This window comes from Macadamia integrifolia, chromosome 8, assembly GCF_013358625.1.
Source record: "Macadamia integrifolia cultivar HAES 741 chromosome 8, SCU_Mint_v3, whole genome shotgun sequence".
Lineage (NCBI taxonomy): Eukaryota > Viridiplantae > Streptophyta > Magnoliopsida > Proteales > Proteaceae > Macadamia > Macadamia integrifolia.
Genome location: NC_056564.1, coordinates 10,602,119 through 10,619,495, shown reverse-complemented (window position 1 = coordinate 10,619,495; position 17,377 = coordinate 10,602,119). Strand labels below are relative to the sequence as shown.

The 17,377-nt window shown below is 37.8% G+C and overlaps 3 protein-coding genes across 3 annotated transcripts; 2 read left to right on the top strand and 1 right to left on the bottom strand.

Annotated features, from left to right (window-relative positions):
• Positions 1 to 447: 447 nt before the first annotated feature.
• Positions 448 to 3,540, bottom strand: LOC122085477 (ras-related protein Rab2BV-like). The gene is made up of 3 exons (XM_042653920.1): positions 3,123 to 3,540; positions 2,775 to 2,965; positions 448 to 1,201 (listed from the first exon to the last, which is right to left on the bottom strand). The coding sequence occupies exons 2-3, from the start codon at positions 2,937 to 2,939 to the stop codon at positions 716 to 718; spliced, it is 651 nt and encodes a 216-aa protein (XP_042509854.1). The 5' UTR covers positions 2,940 to 2,965; positions 3,123 to 3,540; the 3' UTR covers positions 448 to 715.
• Positions 3,541 to 4,774: 1,234 nt separating this feature from the next.
• LOC122087620 (elongin-C) lies at positions 4,775 to 11,819 on the top strand. Its single transcript, XM_042656816.1, has 4 exons — positions 4,775 to 5,068; positions 5,173 to 5,278; positions 11,279 to 11,398; positions 11,555 to 11,819. The coding sequence occupies exons 1-3, from the start codon at positions 4,957 to 4,959 to the stop codon at positions 11,355 to 11,357; spliced, it is 297 nt and encodes a 98-aa protein (XP_042512750.1). The 5' UTR covers positions 4,775 to 4,956; the 3' UTR covers positions 11,358 to 11,398; positions 11,555 to 11,819.
• Positions 11,820 to 13,513: 1,694 nt separating this feature from the next.
• LOC122086582 (NHP2-like protein 1) lies at positions 13,514 to 17,277 on the top strand. Its single transcript, XM_042655495.1, has 5 exons — positions 13,514 to 13,674; positions 13,802 to 13,922; positions 14,015 to 14,118; positions 16,693 to 16,824; positions 16,926 to 17,277. Exons 1-5 carry the CDS (start codon positions 13,672 to 13,674, stop codon positions 16,950 to 16,952), a joined length of 387 nt encoding a protein of 128 aa, XP_042511429.1. The 5' UTR covers positions 13,514 to 13,671; the 3' UTR covers positions 16,953 to 17,277.
• Positions 17,278 to 17,377: the final 100 nt, after the last annotated feature.

The window sequence follows — 17,377 nt, the reverse complement described above, 5'->3', positions numbered from 1 at the left end:
AAAGTTTGGTTTCCGTTCTGGATTGTGCAATTCATTCTTTTGAGTAATATTTCGGTCTCAGTCCGACAGTCCCAATTAACTCGGTTATTAAGATCAATGAATGACCGAAACTAATTAAAGATTGAAACCGGACCAATTAAGGACCGATTAGCCAAAACCAAATTGTAGAAATGGACAAGGATATGATGGTATAAAAATTTTAGGTACTCCATCAATTGAATGGCACTAAGTAGTAATATCTCAACTGTAGCTGGATTCAGATAAGCACTACTAAGGGAAATCTTCTTTCCCTCTCCATTTTTTGCCCATTTGATAGGTAGCAGGGTTATGATCAGGTTAAAGGGTAACATGGACATGGACCTTTATTACAAGTTAGACCTTGAGGAACAGAGGAGATGCCACAATTACAATGCTTCTCTCATCACCCATTCCTCAGTGTACCAAAAATTAGGCCTAAAGGTATCTTGCTATAAAACTTGGTGCCACTTGCATACAATAGGGAATGGAGGAGAAAGAAAAAATGCCAGACCTCCAAAGCTTACCAACACTGTCATGTTTAACTTTCACAGACTACCCTCAGATGGCTAAAAAATCTATTTCTCACAACAAACATCTAAAAGGGAATTTTTCTCAAAGAAGTAGGAATATACTACAAGTCACCCGCCAGAAAAATGTTCTGTGCAAAACCCCTCTTTCTTCTGGAATAAGGACCCCTCTAATTGGAACAACAATTTTTCTTGTTGAAATTGCCTGAATCAGCTACATTGATGGTAGTCCCTTGACCTGGAAGACTAGTTGAGTTGGCCGCCTCCTGAGCTGCCAAAGCTTTCTTGCTTATGATGTGGTAGATCTCTGTCAAAATAGTATGGAAAGCATTCTCAACATTGACTGCTTCCAACGCTGATGTCTCAAGAAATGAGAGTCCTTCCTTCTCGGCCAAACCCTGTGCATCCCCCTCTGGTACAGCTCTTAGATGTTTTAGGTCAGACTTATTCCCTGCCATCATGATAACTATGTTGGAGTCTGCATGATCCCTGAGTTCACGAAGCCACCTCTGTACGTTGTCAAAAGTTTGCCTCTTCGTTATGTCATAGACTAAGAGTGCACCGACTGCACCTCTGTAATAAGCACTAGTGATGGCGCGGTACCTCTCTTGACCTGCCGTGTCCCATATCTGTGCCTTAACAGTCTTTCCATCCACCTGTTTCAAAGAATAAAAGAGAACATACTGAATTTCTTACTCACAATTCACAAGTACTGGAATCTATACAGGGGAGACTAGGAGAGAAACAGATTTATATTTCCTTCCATGGTGCAGGTTTAGTCATACGGTTTTGTCATACATAAGAAGATAAGCCCATGTCCCTCCAATATGCAAACCAAACACATGGCCTTAGACAGTGGGAAATTTCATCATTGTATTGCTCCCAACCCAAGCTAGGAGAGAAATGACAAGGTTGATTGAACAATTGAATGCTCTGAATTCTACTCTTCCGTTCTGTCATCCGTACATAGTGTTCTGCAATAATTTACTTTGGATCTCAATTTCACATCAATAGTAGCTTTTCTCTCTTAGAGGCTAATAGTTTTTGGAAACTTTTCAGTCGCCTAATTAATGGAAGTTCAGAAGCTATGTAACGGATTAACTCCCTAATGGATTAACTCCCTTCACTGCAAGACCAAATAATTTCCATCTTCAACTGTGGGTTGCACGGGTCATTCATCTCCAAATCCCAATCCAGATTTTTGAACATAAATAATGATGTTTTAAATCCCCATACAATCTCAAACAAATTAACTACTGTTCTATCGATTCAGTCCTCAACAGAAACCTCGTTAAGTGGACCACTTAGCTTATAAAAATACCAAAATGTTTCACATTTCTCACAAATAGCAGGTGATTTACAATAGGTACAATTATAACACACACAATTCCAAATATGTAAACCAAACAAATGGCCTTAAGACGGTGGTAAAATGCCATCATTGTATTGCTCCCAACCCAAGCTATGAGACGAATGACAAGGTTGATTGAGCATATGAATGCTCTGAATTCTACTCTTCCGTTCTCCCATCTGCACATAGTGTTCTGCAATAGTTTACTTTGGAACTCAATTTTGCATCAATACTAGCTTTTCTCTCTTAGAAGCTAATAGGTTTGGAAACTTTGAAATCATTGGGATCAAGTTCTCATGTTTGCTTAATTAATCGAAGTTCAGGAGCTATGTAATGGATTAACTCCCCTAACTGCAAGACCAATTAGTTTCCATCTCCAACTGTGGGTTGCACAGGTCATTCAAAATCCCAATCCAGATTTTTTTTAACATAAACAATGATGTTTTAAATCCCCATACAATCTGTAACAAATTAACTACTGTTCTATCGATTCAGTCCTCGACAGATACCTCGTTAAGAATGAACCACTTTGCTAATACGAAATACCAAAATGTCTCACATTCTTGTAAATAGCAGTTGATTTACACTAGCACAATTAACAAACACAATTCGAATCTATTTATTTGAGAGAGAGATGCCTGAAGAGAAGTACGGATAAATTTGAAACATCAAGACCTGATGTCACATGTCCCCCGATTAATCCATAAAAAAAAACGCTTGCGAGTGAGTGAACAGGATCAAGACAAGATCCACTACAATACATGCATTTACAATTCAAGATTGCAGAACCAAAACGAGAACAGATGAACAACAAACAAACATTAAAGAAAACTATAGACATCAGAGAAGGATCCGGATCACAACGACAAGAAACGCACCTGCAATGTCTTGGTGGCGAATTCGACACCAATGGTAGATTTAGAGTCCAAACAGAATTCATTACGAGTAAACCTCGAGAGAATGTTCGATTTCCCAACACCAGAATCTCCAATTAAGACGATCTTAAAGAGATAATCGTACTCGTGATCAACCTTATGAGCCATAACTTGGCTTCTGAATATTCTCCACCCTACAAGATCCACTCAAAATTCAGAGAACGACCAAGAAACCAAAGAAAAGTAATAATTCAAAGAAATCGAAGAGAAACTCCACTTGTACCGACAGATCCGATCATCAAATGAAACCTAATAAACCCAGGGGGTGGGGAAGAGAAGATTCAAAAATACCCCAAACGAATTCGAAACGATGGAGAAGAACCGGAAAAGATCTTGATGGAAATGATCTGTAAGAAGGCAAAGTTCGATTTCCAAATTCCGTCGTCGATTAGGATGAAAGAGATAAGAGTTGAATCTATGATAAGTTGCAGACGTTTAGGTCCGAAAGGCAATCATGGAAGAAGCGACAGGCAGAGGCAGTGCGTGTTTGCTTTCCATAACCAATGAGAAGAAACAGAAAAACCGACTATAGGGCATTTGGAACGGCCTATCAGGGGATTTAATGAGAAAAATTCGGAATTCTATTATCAATTTGGAACTTTTGAGGACTAATGCAATAACTTGGAAAGTGAAAACATTTTTTGAGGCTTCAGCGAATCGGCGCACGTTATCGAAGCGCCATACTGCGAAGCCTGTGCCCTAAAGGCTTAAACTAACCTCTAGCAGCGGGGCTTCCCAGGATTTTCTCTTTTGTCTTTTTCAGCGGATCCCTAGGATTCAACAAACTAAAACAGTGGAATTCTTGGTAGCCAAACGCAATGAACGTTAAGGTCTTGTTTGTTTGTAGAGCTTTTGGTACGATGAGAACATGTTTTCAAGTATCAACTGGATATCGATCTCTAGTCTGTGTGTAACGGTTTGTTAACAAAGGTAAATTTGTCCAACAAGCAATTTTTTTTAATGAATGAAGTGCAAAACTTTTTAATAAGTTCGATAAATACTAATATTGGTATTGATTGAAACCAATTATGATCTTGATGCTAATATTTAAAACCATGGATGAGAAATTTAGGGTGAAAACATTGTCTTGCAAATGGGGTGGGAAAGTTGGATTTTATTTTATTTATTTATTTTTCTAGTAGATACTTTGTTGGCTTTGTTTCTTCTACACACCATTCTCAAATCCTACCAAATAAATATAATCATAAAGGATATATTTCTGTTTCTTATGTTCAAGTTTTATGGATATAGTTTAATGTATTTAGGCGGTATTTTCTTTTATGGAGGTTTTAGTTTAGTTCAATTACAATAATCTTGTTCAATGACAACACTAAAATTATATCAGGAATATTTATTTAGTTATTATTAATAAGAGAGAGATATACACATAAGTCAATCATTGCATCACGATGAAAATATATCAAGTGGATTTATCATTGGTGAGAGGAAACCTCTCCTTTCTTTTGTAAATTTTTTTATTTTTTTATTTTTTTTTTATTTTTATGATGAGAGTGAAGAGTAAAAAGAGAAAAGTAGATTCTCTCTTTCTTTTTCTTAATATATGAGTTTCAGTGCGACGATATTCACTCTGTCAAGAAAAGAAAGGGAAGGTATCATAATTTTTCTTGTATTTATCATGTTAGGGTTTGAGGTGAGAGTTGTATTTTATATTAATCCATGGAATTTTGATAACCTATTGCTTTAGCATGGAGTAAAGATGAAATTGCAATCCCTACCTATCAAGAAAAAAGGAAATTGTAATTTTTTTTCCTTGGGTAAAAGTAATCCTATTATTATCATAGTGGACTTAATGAGGGCCATGTAATGCTTAATTTTCGGATCGTGGGGAAAAGGTTTAATCAGGCCTTGGTGTACAGGGAGGGTTATGTAAATTTCCCTAAAATGTTTTCAACGCAAGTACGCAACCGTGGAATAGAATGTGCTTCGAGGTGCTGAGATTCTTATTGTCATTTGGCAGAAAGAGGCATAGAGTGCGAGGGAGAGACGCGAGAGGGCGAGAGGGCGAGAGGGCGAGAGAGAGAGTAGATAAATTCAATCATCCATTGATACTTCTGGAGGTCTATGTTTGTTTGATCAAAGTTCTTTGAACCTTTCGATTTGAAAGATGAGAAAGGAGGAGACAGTGAAGCTGATCAGTGCTGAGGGCTTCGAATTCGTCATCGACAAGAAAGCTGCCATGGTTTCTCAGACCATTCGTAACATGCTCACTTCTCCAGGTATCACTTTCAATCTGAAATCGACGTGGATATGTTTCTCTGGAGAAATTTAGGGTTTTCGTCCGTCCGAGGTTTGTGTTAATATTCGAGTTTCGAATCGGCAGGGAGTTTTACTGAAGCCCAGCATGGAGAAGTCACGTTCCCAGAGATTAGTACCACTATCTTGGAGAAGATCTGCCAGTATTTCTATTGGTCACTGCAATACGCCAGGTCCCAATATTTCTCTGTTTTGTGTGTCGCTTTTCTTCTTGCATATTTCTTTCATGCCTAAGACGATAGTTTGATTAGTTGATTATTTTTCCGAATTGGGTAGTTCTATTTTCTTGCATCTTTCTCAATCACTGTTAAACACTAAAATTTATGATATGTTTCGGGAGATATTTAAGAATGTCGCTGAGGGAAAAGTTACTATTAAATGTGAAAAGTGAGGTTTTCCGGATGTGGCGAACTTAGATTTTTTAGGTGCCACACTGCATCATTTTGGACAGGCAGACACAGCAAACAGTAACGTTCAGCCTCCAAAAAGCTCCCCCTAACCAACCCCCCGGCCCCCCCCCAAAAAAAATCTGGGCCATTTAATATCGAGGTCCTGACATGAACCCTTTTTAATTGTGTCATTGCATTTACTTAATCAACTCTGAGTTTTATACCTGTTTGTATGTATCAATCTTTGGCTGGTTTTGTTTCCACAGCATTTTGAATTTTAAATTTCTTTCATCACTTTTCCCAGAGCCTTGGATGGGCTTGGGGGCCTAGTATTATTGGGGCAGATGAGTAATTGCTTATTCTACGAGTCTTTTATAGATGTAAATCTTTAAAGATTCAAATTTTCTTTCCTCAGGAAATTGTTATGTATTCTATCAATGTAGTTTTTGTTAGTATTTTTTCTTGTATTAATAATTTGAGCTTCCTAGATAACACCTTGGCAGAATCTGTAGTTGATCTGCCTTCCTAGATGGCACCTTGGCAGAATCTGTAGTAGACCTGCTTTAGTTGTTTTCAAATTTAATCTTGGTATTGCATTAGTCTGAGGATTGTCATCGTTTTCTTTTTGACAATAAATCATTAGATGTAATTTGGTAGGATATGTCAAATATGTCTGAGTAAATTCAATTGGCCCCTATAGTGCAGTCAACCTTGAAATCCAGAAGGGAAAAATAAAATTTCTAAGTATTTTCTTGTCTGTCCAGTGACAAAAGAGAGAATTATCTGTTTGTAAGAGCTAAGAATAGGAGGTAGTAGAATATGCCCACTTCCAATCAAAGCTAGAAGCAATTTATTGTGTGTCCAATTGTCACATTCTCTTACATATTTTGGGGAGGGAGAGTTAAAGGTACAGGCTATAAAGGTGGGTTAAGAGAAAGGGGTAAAGAGAAAGGTGATGGTCCATGAACAGTTTTTTCCCATGGATGGAAAATCATCATTGGGAGATTGATGTAGGATAGGAACTGGAAATAAGAAAATGTTCCAAATAATGATTGTTTGGAATTTCAGGTACCCGAAATGAATGTCCACTTCACTCACTTCTGGAAGGCTTACGTAAATCAATGGTTCAAACCGTACTCAAAGGAAGGACATTTCCCATTTTTATAGAAACTTTTGTACCAAAAAGAATGGAATCTCCAATTATAGCCCCTCTAGGATGTAAAATATATCTCTTCTCACCATCCCCAATAGTGTATGAGACAAAGTATGCATTCGATTAGGGTCGTATTCTATGGTTACGATTCTACCCTTTTATGTTTTTTTTTTATTCCGTCTAAAATCGATTTTACGATATAGACACTTATGACCTCCCCCTCTATGCCCTGCGGTAATGATTCCTCTGGCATTACGACCTTTACCATAATGATGCTGTCCATAGATCAAATGGTTATACATGGTGGTCCTTATGAATTGATTGTTCTACACTTCTTACTTGGTGTAGTTTGTTACATGGGTCGTGGTGGGAAAGTTGTGAACAAAATTGTTTTGACAAGAATAACTGTTCTTTCTAGTTTTGTTGATGAGACTTAATTGCAGGCTGATAATTATCAAAGCAGTCCTAATGTCCTTTGTAACTATTATAAGTAATTAGAATTCTGCTCTCAAATCAATAAAACTATGAAACAGAAATAAATTGATGATTCCTTATGTTCCATAGAGGAACTAGAGCCAAAGCTAGGAAAATTCAATAATTATTTTAAGGAAACGGCATAAAACTGCCATTATCTATCATTAGGTGATCCCACGGAAGGCGTATGATAATTATGCCTTGTGTGTCATAGTTTTGGCAAGAAAGGCCACTTTTGTAGCAAGAGTTCCAACAAGACCCATCCTCTGACTATGGTTGAGTAGCTATTGGCAAATATGAACAACGATGATGTATATATTCCTGAGCTTCATCCTCCCAATCCAGTTGATGTCCCTGATGATAGTCATAATGACAAGGTTGAAGCTAACTCTAGTACTCTTACTTTTTTTGCTAATAACCTAATAGAGGAGGCTCCCCTCTTCTGACAAAAGGGTTTTCTATTGCATGGTAAGGATTTCACAACAGTTCATATGGCTTTCGACACAGGAGTGGAAGCCAACCTTATCTCCATAGATTTAGTTCAAGCATTTGATCTCCTACAACAGCAACTTTACAAGAAGATATATGTGCAAGGTTTTGAGCCAAATTCTAGAGATGAGGCCCGTGCAATCATACAAGGTGACCTATAATTTGGGCCACTTCACTGCTAGGTGCCTTACCTATGTGGTGATGTTCTTTTAGGGTGACCTTGGCATTGAAAGGCAGATATTCTCTACAATGGTGCATGGAACACCATCAAGGTGAAACAAGGAGGACGAATGTCTTTGATGTTGCCTTTTGCATCGATGAACATACCTCGACGAAGACAACTCTCTCCTCCCATACTCCAGTCTACTCACCCTACTCATGGAGTTGTAGTTTAACCCTCCTCTCGAGATATGTGCCACTCCAGCGTCAAGAGAATTACAAAGGCATTTGGGTTCACGACCTAAGAGTCGAGTTCTCTTAAGAGCGGGAAAGCTGATGCAGTCATGCACAGGGTGATGCGGATCTGGGTTCCGAAGCTGGAATCGGATCGCTTATGGGCCCCCAAGAATAATAGATAGTTCAAACTAAGAGTTTGGGTGGCAAATCTGCAATGTCCAAAACAAACAGGTCTTTAAAAGTAAATAAATAGCAGATGGGGTAGTTCTGGAATTAAAACTTTAAAATGAGGGATTCTGAAAATTTAAGGAGAGTGGATAAATAGAACTAAAAGTTCAGTCAAAAGGGGGTTTTTGTAATTATGGCAGTCTATCCTTACTTGTAATATAGAGGACTAGCCTTCTTCAACCTTTAGCATTCACGATAGAACTCAAAACCAGCGGAGATCTAGGCTGGATTCGATTGAAAGAAGTCACCCAACTAAGCTTTGCTCACCCTGAAACTTCACACGAAGATGGAAATCTTGATGGGCTCTCATTTCAACCGATGGATTTCTCGAATCATCTAACAAAGGAGATTGATTTCTGCTGCAACTTGAACCTGCAGAACAGTGGAACCAGATCTGAAATTCTGGTCATATTTTCCTGTAGTGGCCAAACCTTGCCTTGAATCTGTGTAGGGTGAGTCGTTTCTATCGCAAGAATGATTTCCTGAAATCTTAAGCTGATCTGATGTGTATCTGTAGAGATCGATCTCCAATACTAGGGCTGGAAGTACCGCCTAGAATGGAGTATTCGCAGGTATGGGAAATAAACAACAAAGAAATAAGGAAAAGGATTAGAGAAAAGAAGGGAAAAGAAGAGAAGAAGAACTAGGTTTCAAAACCAAATAAATCATTCATTCCATTCCTTCAATCTGTCAACAATGGACTACACAACTGTATATAAAGACTCAAAAAATCTACCTTCTTAATCTGAAATGGAATTAAACTTGCATCTAAATCTAAAAATAGGAATAAAATCTCACTCGAATAAGAAAACTACCAAACTAAGTTCTAACACTAAAAAGGAAGGAACAAAGGAATAAAATGAAAAGATATTTTAAACCCAACGCTGATGCAGATAAGTCACTTAATGGGCTTATTTTATTGCAAATAAGCCTTAGGTTGGGTTATGTATGTGTTGGACCTTTGATCTCATGGGTTTTCTTTGTAATGTACCACTTTAATGAGCCTAAAATATAGGTAGAAATTAGGAAAACGAGATTTAATTCATTAGTTTAGTTAGAATCCTGTTTTGAGTCTACTTCCTTTGTTATTTCAGTTTTCTAGTCAGTTTAGGTTTCCCAATTAGTTAAGGATTGGGTTAGGTCTTTCCTTTTTAGTGTTTGAGTCAGTTTTGAGTCTTCTATATTAGTTTGTAAGGGGCTACATCATTGAACACGAATTTTATTGAATGAAAAAAAAGAAAGCTTTGTGTTGGAAAATTGTGAGATGCAGTGTTGTGAGAGACAACTTGGGTGAGATGCTTGACCCAGCCTATTCCCCTACCTCCATTATTCCCTTCATTCTTTTATTTCTGTTTTGTTCATACTATCTGTCATACTATCTGATTTCTGTTGAATTTACTAAAGATCCTATCTGGGATTGGATCACTTGTGACCCAATCTTACATTAAACGCACAACTGCATCATAGGGTTACGAGGGTATTTTTGTTATCTTATTTGAGTTATGTACTAGTAGCAACTAGGAGATATGATTTGATTTACTTCTATTTCAGTTTTAGAGTTTGATTAGGAAATTTTATTTTCTCTTTTCCTTGTATATGTAAGCAGCACTGAGAGCGACCACTTTGTCCAAAAAATGGCAAAGGTTAGGACCATTTCCAAACTCACTCCTCTCGGGACCCACATAGGTAGGACAGGACCAGCACTAGATACTGACCGTTTTCTTTTAATAGACGATTCTTCTATTAAGTTGTCTTTACCACCATCTTTAACAGTTTGAGTTGAACCAAGTATATTTTTTCCATTTATATTTTCCAAGGGATCAGAACTTTCCATATGCTTGACTTACATTCCATTAGAGAGTTTCTTTAGTTTCCTATTAATGAACACAGAAACTCACAAGTTAATTACAATCTGGAAGAGTTATGACCACAGTATGGGCAAATGTGTTGGTTTATGATAGGAAGTTTCTTTTTCGGAATTCGAATTAGGACGGGAAGTCCAGTGATGTGAAGTCTATATAAAAGTCTGTTATACTCGAGTTTTAAGTTGCTCTGCATGCATACTCATTTGGTCTTCAATTCAAATTTCTCAATTCTCAAAGCTTTGATGTTTTCAGGTCCATTCCTAGATATCTAATAGCCACATTGAAAGCCTTTGACCCGATCATACAATTCTTAAAACTAGTGTAACTTTGTTGATGCATCTATTGATTGCTAATGCCCTTTTACTTGACTGTCCTGCTTAATTTGATTTCTATAGCTTATACCACCTATTTGAGTAGCCATGAACCAAAAATTCTGTTTTATGTTTTCAAAATGCCTTGATTCTCTACTCGTCTTCTTCAGTAGTCTCAAATTTCCCAAAACCTAAAACCTAATCCTCAAAAGCAAGGACCATAGTCTTAGAAATCATTATAACTGAACGTTTCGCTCAATAGGTTGTGCATACATTCTTAGGGAGGTTTGGATCTCTATCCTCCAGTTCTGCAATGTCCCATTCTATGACCCTAATGAAAATTGAAGATGCTGCTCGTATTTTTGTTGTTTTGATCATATAATTTTAAATTTGTTTTTGTTTTAGTGCCTTTACCTACTTGATTTTGTCTCCTTTCCATGCATCATCTCTCCCTTACATCTAGTAAGGTTTTTCCTTATTGATAAACTCAAGAGATTTAAGATACGTATACACATAATAAACTATTCTGTTTTCAGTTACATGAATTTGCAGCTAATACATAATGATCTGCATTTACCATGTGTTCTTGTGCGTTTTACAATTGCCAATTTATCTCTCGATCTTCCTTAAATTGTCTGTTTCTTTTCTTAGGTTTGAGTTGTGAATGGCTATGACTTGAATAATTAGAGGGTGCACAATTGTTCCCCTTAGCCCCATCTCCTGGTTGGAAGCTTCCCAACATGAAATGAAACTGAATGGCTGTAGCTGTACTGCAGTAGTCACCTCTACTTGATGCTGCATGACTGCCGACATATATAATTGGAGTTCTTACAAACTCTTCTCACATAGTAATTTTACTTGTTGACAGTGGGAAGGAGACTGAGTTCCATATTGAACCTGAATTGACCCTTGAGTTAATGATGGCAGCTAATTACCTCCACACTTGAGGGCCTTATCTCTCTTTCACCTCTTGGGAACAAGTTATAATGTAAGTTTAATCTATTTATAGCTCTTCTTTCTTTCTTTCCTTTTATTTATCTATTCTTTCTCTTCTTTTGTTTGGGTGGCAGGGGTGTTGGTTGAAATATGTGTTTGGATATAGCATTATGGAGCCTGATCATGTTGCTTTGTCTATTGTTATCAGGAAGACTTGCAAGATGATTGTGCCATGGGAGGCTAAAAGGCTGTAAGGTAGTGACATTTCTCACATATTTTCCTACGTCAGAAGTGGGTATATTTAGGCTTCTTAATCGGGTGGTTGCGGCCATTGTAAGCTGAAAGGGACAAAATAAATGCATTTATTAGACAATGTGGCATTCTGTTGTTTTCTCTTTCTGGTAAATATTTAGCATTCGGTTCTGCTTGTAACTTTTATGGACTTGTACTCCTGTAAAAATGTTATTGTGTTAGGGCGTCTGTATTATCTGAAAAAAAAGTTGTACACTGTTGGTGGGGTTCTTGCTTGGCTACAGTTCTATGTAACTGGCTCGGGCTCCCACTGTTTCACTGCACCAGTAAGATTCGTCGAACATGTGATCAAAAACTAAAATAATAATAATAATAATCTAAAATGGAAAGGAGAGGGTTCTCTAGGGGGAGTACTAGGGGTGTCAATTTGTGGCCCGAACCGGGTAAACCGACCGGGACCGACCGTTTAAAGACCGGCCTGGCCCGGACCGTTTATTAAACGTGTCATGCTTGAGCCCGGCCCGTTTATAAATGGTCGGTCTCGGTTTTGCTACTTGAACCGTTGGGCGCCCGACCGAGACCGATCGAATAATGCTCGACCGAGACCGGCCTATTGTGCACCGACTTGGCCCGATCCTTTAATGATTGTAGAATACCTATTTTACCCCCCAAATTAAAGAATAAAAACTAAAAAGTAAAGACATGTTCACATTTTAAATAATGGTTATATTTTGTATCATTTATTGATTTATTGTCATTTTTTTGGGCTTGCATAAGTGGGTCGGAATATAATAGCACATTTTAAAGAGGGTCCGTTTAAAAATCGATTAAAGCCCGTTTAACATTAAACATGTCCGTAGCCCCGTTAAGGCCCGAGTAAAACCCGATTAAGGTGGCCCGATTATAACCCGAGACCGACCGACCGAATATAAAGTGTACCATGCCCTCAATAACTAAGCCCGATTAGTTAAATGGGCGGACACGGTGTAGCCTTTGAAAGTCTTCAAGCTCGATTAAGCCCGACCGAAACCGAACCGGCCCGACCGGTTGACACCCTTAGGGAGTACCAAGAAGTGGCATCTTATATTGGTGGGCAGTGATGTTATTTTATGTCAGGAGAGAGAAAGAGCAACGGGTGGTAGCCTAACTTGCCGTAGCGATTCAGAAATTCTTTTCCTAAAATTTAAATATGGGAAAATGGCTTTTGTGCAGGTAGTGTAGGCTGTGTAGCCCTTGTGCGTAAAATGATCAGTCCGGCCCCAATAGAATGGAAAATGATGGCCCTAATAGAATGGAAAATGATGCTTGTGTGGATACTCCTTCATGTTCTCCCATTGGTTCCTGCGTATAAGTAAGAGTCACATTCTTCTAAAAGAAATACTTTCCCTTTAAATATTGTTTCAAACAAAATAAATTTTTTTTAATCAAAATAGTAATTAAATTTTTTTTTCTCTCTCCTATTCTAACCTTGGAGTTATGGACAATTCTATTATCTACTGTATCGCCATTGTATTCCTACTCCTCCCCACATTATTTTTATGGGAATCCTTTCCTTATCTTGATTTAAAAATGATTTTAAAAATGGAAAGGTATAAGGGTAAAAAAGAAAGAAAAAAAAAAGATAAAACCATCCCATCTATTTTGATCCCAATCGATATCAGTACAATTGATACTGAGGGTTGCAGGTTTCGACTTTGGAGTTATTGGCCTGCTTTATTGGGGTTCTACTAGCTGCCATGTGCATGTGCGAGCTCCCCTACTCCTGGGCCGGATTGGATCTGAAGCTCTTGGTGAAGCCCCCACCCCCCACCTCTCCTTCACACACCCATTCCCTAGTCCCTACCCCCCAGCACGAGGCTTTTTTTTTAGTTGTTCTCTCGTAAGGGTATTTGAGTATTTCACTTTCCATTCACTTTCTTTGGTTGCAACCAACCGGGGCCTGAAATTGTCTAGTAACCAAACACCCAGCGTCGTTTCTCTTTAAAGCCTTCGCCTCCTTCAACCTTCGCTTTCTTGGTGCATACTGCAGGGAAACTGAAAAACCCTAGTTTCGCTGGTCTTCGATAATCGAAAATGGTACAACACGCCCTGTCTCTTTTTCTCTGTATATGCTTCTTTTCCTTTTTTCATTCTGGTTTTTCATGGAAATATATGGTGGTTATATATGTTTGTATTTGCTCTGCTTGTGTGTTTTGTCTTGAAGACCGCGGAAACCGTGAATCCGAAAGCGTACCCACTGGCTGATGCCCAGCTTTCAATAACCATACTAGACCTTATTCAACAAGCTGCTAACTACAAACAGCTAAAGAAGGGTGCAAATGAAGGTTGGTCTGTTTTATCCTAAAACCCTAAACCCTAAAATTTTATCTTCCATTTTGTACTTATGTCTAATGTGTCATATTAATCTAAATTTTAGCTACCAAGACCCTCAATAGGGGTATATCGGAGTTCATAGTTATGGCAGCTGATACTGAGCCGCTCGAAATTCTTCTCCACCTTCCTCTACTTGCTGAAGATAAGGTACTTGCTCTTCTTGGATAGTTTCTCTCTTTTTAAGCTTCAGTTGTTTCTTGTGCAACTGAACATGTGATGATGAGTTTAAGAATTCTGATTATTTCATTATGGGATTAGATATGACCTTTCTGGGAAGTTACAACTGATAAATAACACCCAATCAATTAATGGTGTGTCAATCGGTTTGGTTCAGTCTACAATATGTGCAAACAGAAAATTGAATAAGTTCCTGACTTCACATAAAAATCAAACCAAGTACAGATTTGGTTTGTATACGATCTCAATAATTCGGTTTATCTTGTTCAGTTCACTTCAATTCGTACAAGAGTTAGGAATCGCTCGTACTGGCCTTGAAGAAGCAAGGGAAGAAAAGAAAACAAGCAGAGTACAGAACTACATAAGAGAAGTGAGGAGAGTTGATAGTCAAAGATGGAGGTTCAGTTCTGTCAAACTGACGGTTTTTAACCTAAGACCGAAACAAATTAAATGGAATTTCAATTTCCAAAACCTAAACCGCACTAATTTTTTTTGGTTCAATTCGATTCGATTTTAAAGGCTAGTTTCGGTTCTGATTTTCGATTCCAGTTCTAAATTGAAACCCTTACTATTGATATTTAGAGTCTGAAACTTTTTGGGCATTACATTATTACGGCACTTGTTAAGTTCATGTTATAAATGGTAGTTTAGTATTGTCATGGTGTACAACTGAAGTTAAATGAACCAATGAAAACTGGCGTCTGGCGATGAGTGAGTGATTTATGGACTGAAGAGGACTGTGGATGCTAGGAAGATACTATGGTTGGCTGTTAAAACCAATTTACAGGGCATACTCTGTCTCTCCATCTCTCTATCTCTCTCTTATTGCGTGTGGTGGGGTGGGGGAAGTTGTCATGGATAAAGTGTCTTAGCGAATCTGCCATTTTGTTACATGTACTTTCCAGATACTGGCATCTTTACATTAGAGGTTAAAAGAAAAATACGCAAGTATTTTTATTGACAGGGAGATATGATAAAAGCTCCATCTTTAGTCATCCAAAAAATAAAAATAAAAAATACTCACCCAACAAAAAAAGCTCCACCTTGTCAAATGATTTGTAAACTGGAAAGTTTGGGGGCGTTGGGTTAAGAACCTATGGAATATGAATAAAGCACTGTGTGCGATGTGGCTTTTGCGATTCTACAGGGAAGGAAGATGCAGTTGTGGCCTTGCGGGAAAATATAATTAGTAGGAGTTGTGAAAATGATGATTGGGTTTCAAGAGTATAATCTACTTCTAATGTTACTTATGCGTGGAAGTAAACTTGGACATTTAAGATGCCCTCTGGTTCACAGCAAGCTTCTTAGTTTTATATACATTAAAAATCAGTTGGTGTGGCTTGTGAGTATCATTCGTGTTTTTAAGGAAAAGGAATGCAATTTATTTCATAGATTCTGGGGGTGGTTGTGCGGCTTTTGCCTTTATTTTACTGTATATCATTACTAAGAAAAGGTAATTAGAGTCTGGAAGAACTGTAGGCCATAGTAAGCAGGCATTACCTTAATTTCTAATGCAACAGGACCTTGATTACTCATTAATCTCGCATAAAATATTTCAATGTGATTGCTATGATCTTTATATCTGGGGGGACCAAGACAGATGTGTATCAAGGGAGCAAAAGGTTGGGACCTAATCGCTTCTACTCCATCTCTCGGAGAAATATCAGAAAGAGATTCCTTTAAACTTAAAAAAATAATCATTCTGTTGTTGCATCCTGCCCATATACCGTACAAGGCTGCCAGGATGGCAGAAATTCTAGAATAGCCATTTTTCCTAAATCAAACAGCATGCATGCATGTTAATCAACATGATTTTAATGTGCTGCAGAAATAAAATGCAGTTGGGTCTCAAACTTTTAGATGTGAAATTAGTTGCAGCTGAAATGAATCAATAAAAGAAATGATTTTTGTTGAATATAAAAAATAAACTATGCCTTGTCCCTACTAAATGTGCTAGCTAGATGAATCCTTTGTCACCATTCAGCTCTGTACTAACTTTTCACAATGCTTGGGATGTTTTTCCTACAGATGATATGCCACAACCATTTCTCATTTCACGAGTTGTTCTTATGAGCATTAGTTGCTGCATCCAGCCATTTCCTAGTATTAGAATATGGTAACCCGAAAAATTGTTGACTTACAGAGTGTGCCACATGGAAATAATTATGGGGTAGTGTCATAGGAATATTCAACTCATTATGAACAGGGGGCCCAACTTCTCATGCTGTGCGTTATGGTGGTAAAAAGGGAATGTGCCAGTGGAGGTTTCAGGCTCAGGGGTTGGCAGATTATGTTCAATTGCCCAACTCTGAACATTATGAAATTATGAAATCTGAGTATTCCCATGTGGTAGATTACACTTAACCAATGCTTCTAAACATTGGAGTCTTGTTTTACAATCTTCTGTCAAACATGCTTTCTTACAAACAGTTTGAGGGAATGCCATGCTTGTGAAATTTGCATTATGTTGCATTTTTTAACAGTTTTGAGAGATAAACTACCGCCTGTTTCAGTGAATTAATTGTAATTCGTAAATTGTGTCAGAATGTGCCCTATGTTTTTGTTCCTTCAAAGCAAGCACTTGGCAGAGCATGTGGAGTCACCAGACCTGTGATTGCTTGTTCTGTGACAAGCAACGAGGGAAGCCAGTTGAAATCCCAAATACAGCAACTGAAGGTTCTCTGCAGTTCTCTTTCAGTTTGTCGAGCAATTTGTATAATTTTTCTTTTTATCTTGTGTATGGTGATAATATCCAAATCTCTTTGCTTTCTATGCAGGATGCCATTGAGAAACTCCTAATCTGAAATAGTAAGTGATGTCTTTTCAGCGTGATGGGCCTCTCAGATCCTATAACTTAGTCTGTGAAGGCTTTGACTGATGCAAGTAGTTGTATCACTGTGTGAAGGCTTTGACTGATGCGAGTTGTTGTGTCATTAGGGTGTTTCCACTCCCCATAATTAGCGTTTCTATTCATTGTAAAAGAATGGAAGCATATTACAGTTAGAATTCATAGAAACTCATTGTTTTAGTTTGCTTAAAGTTATTAGCAGGTGTCTTATACTATGGATGATAAGAGTGATAAAATATGTTGAGAATGAGATTCCCTTGAAGAACTCAATTCAGCTTTTACTCGTTGCAGCTTCCTGTATTGATTGTGTGAGCTTTGTAGTGTTGATAAGTATATCCTGTTCATGGAGCAGTAGTACATGTATTTATAAGGCTTAATTAT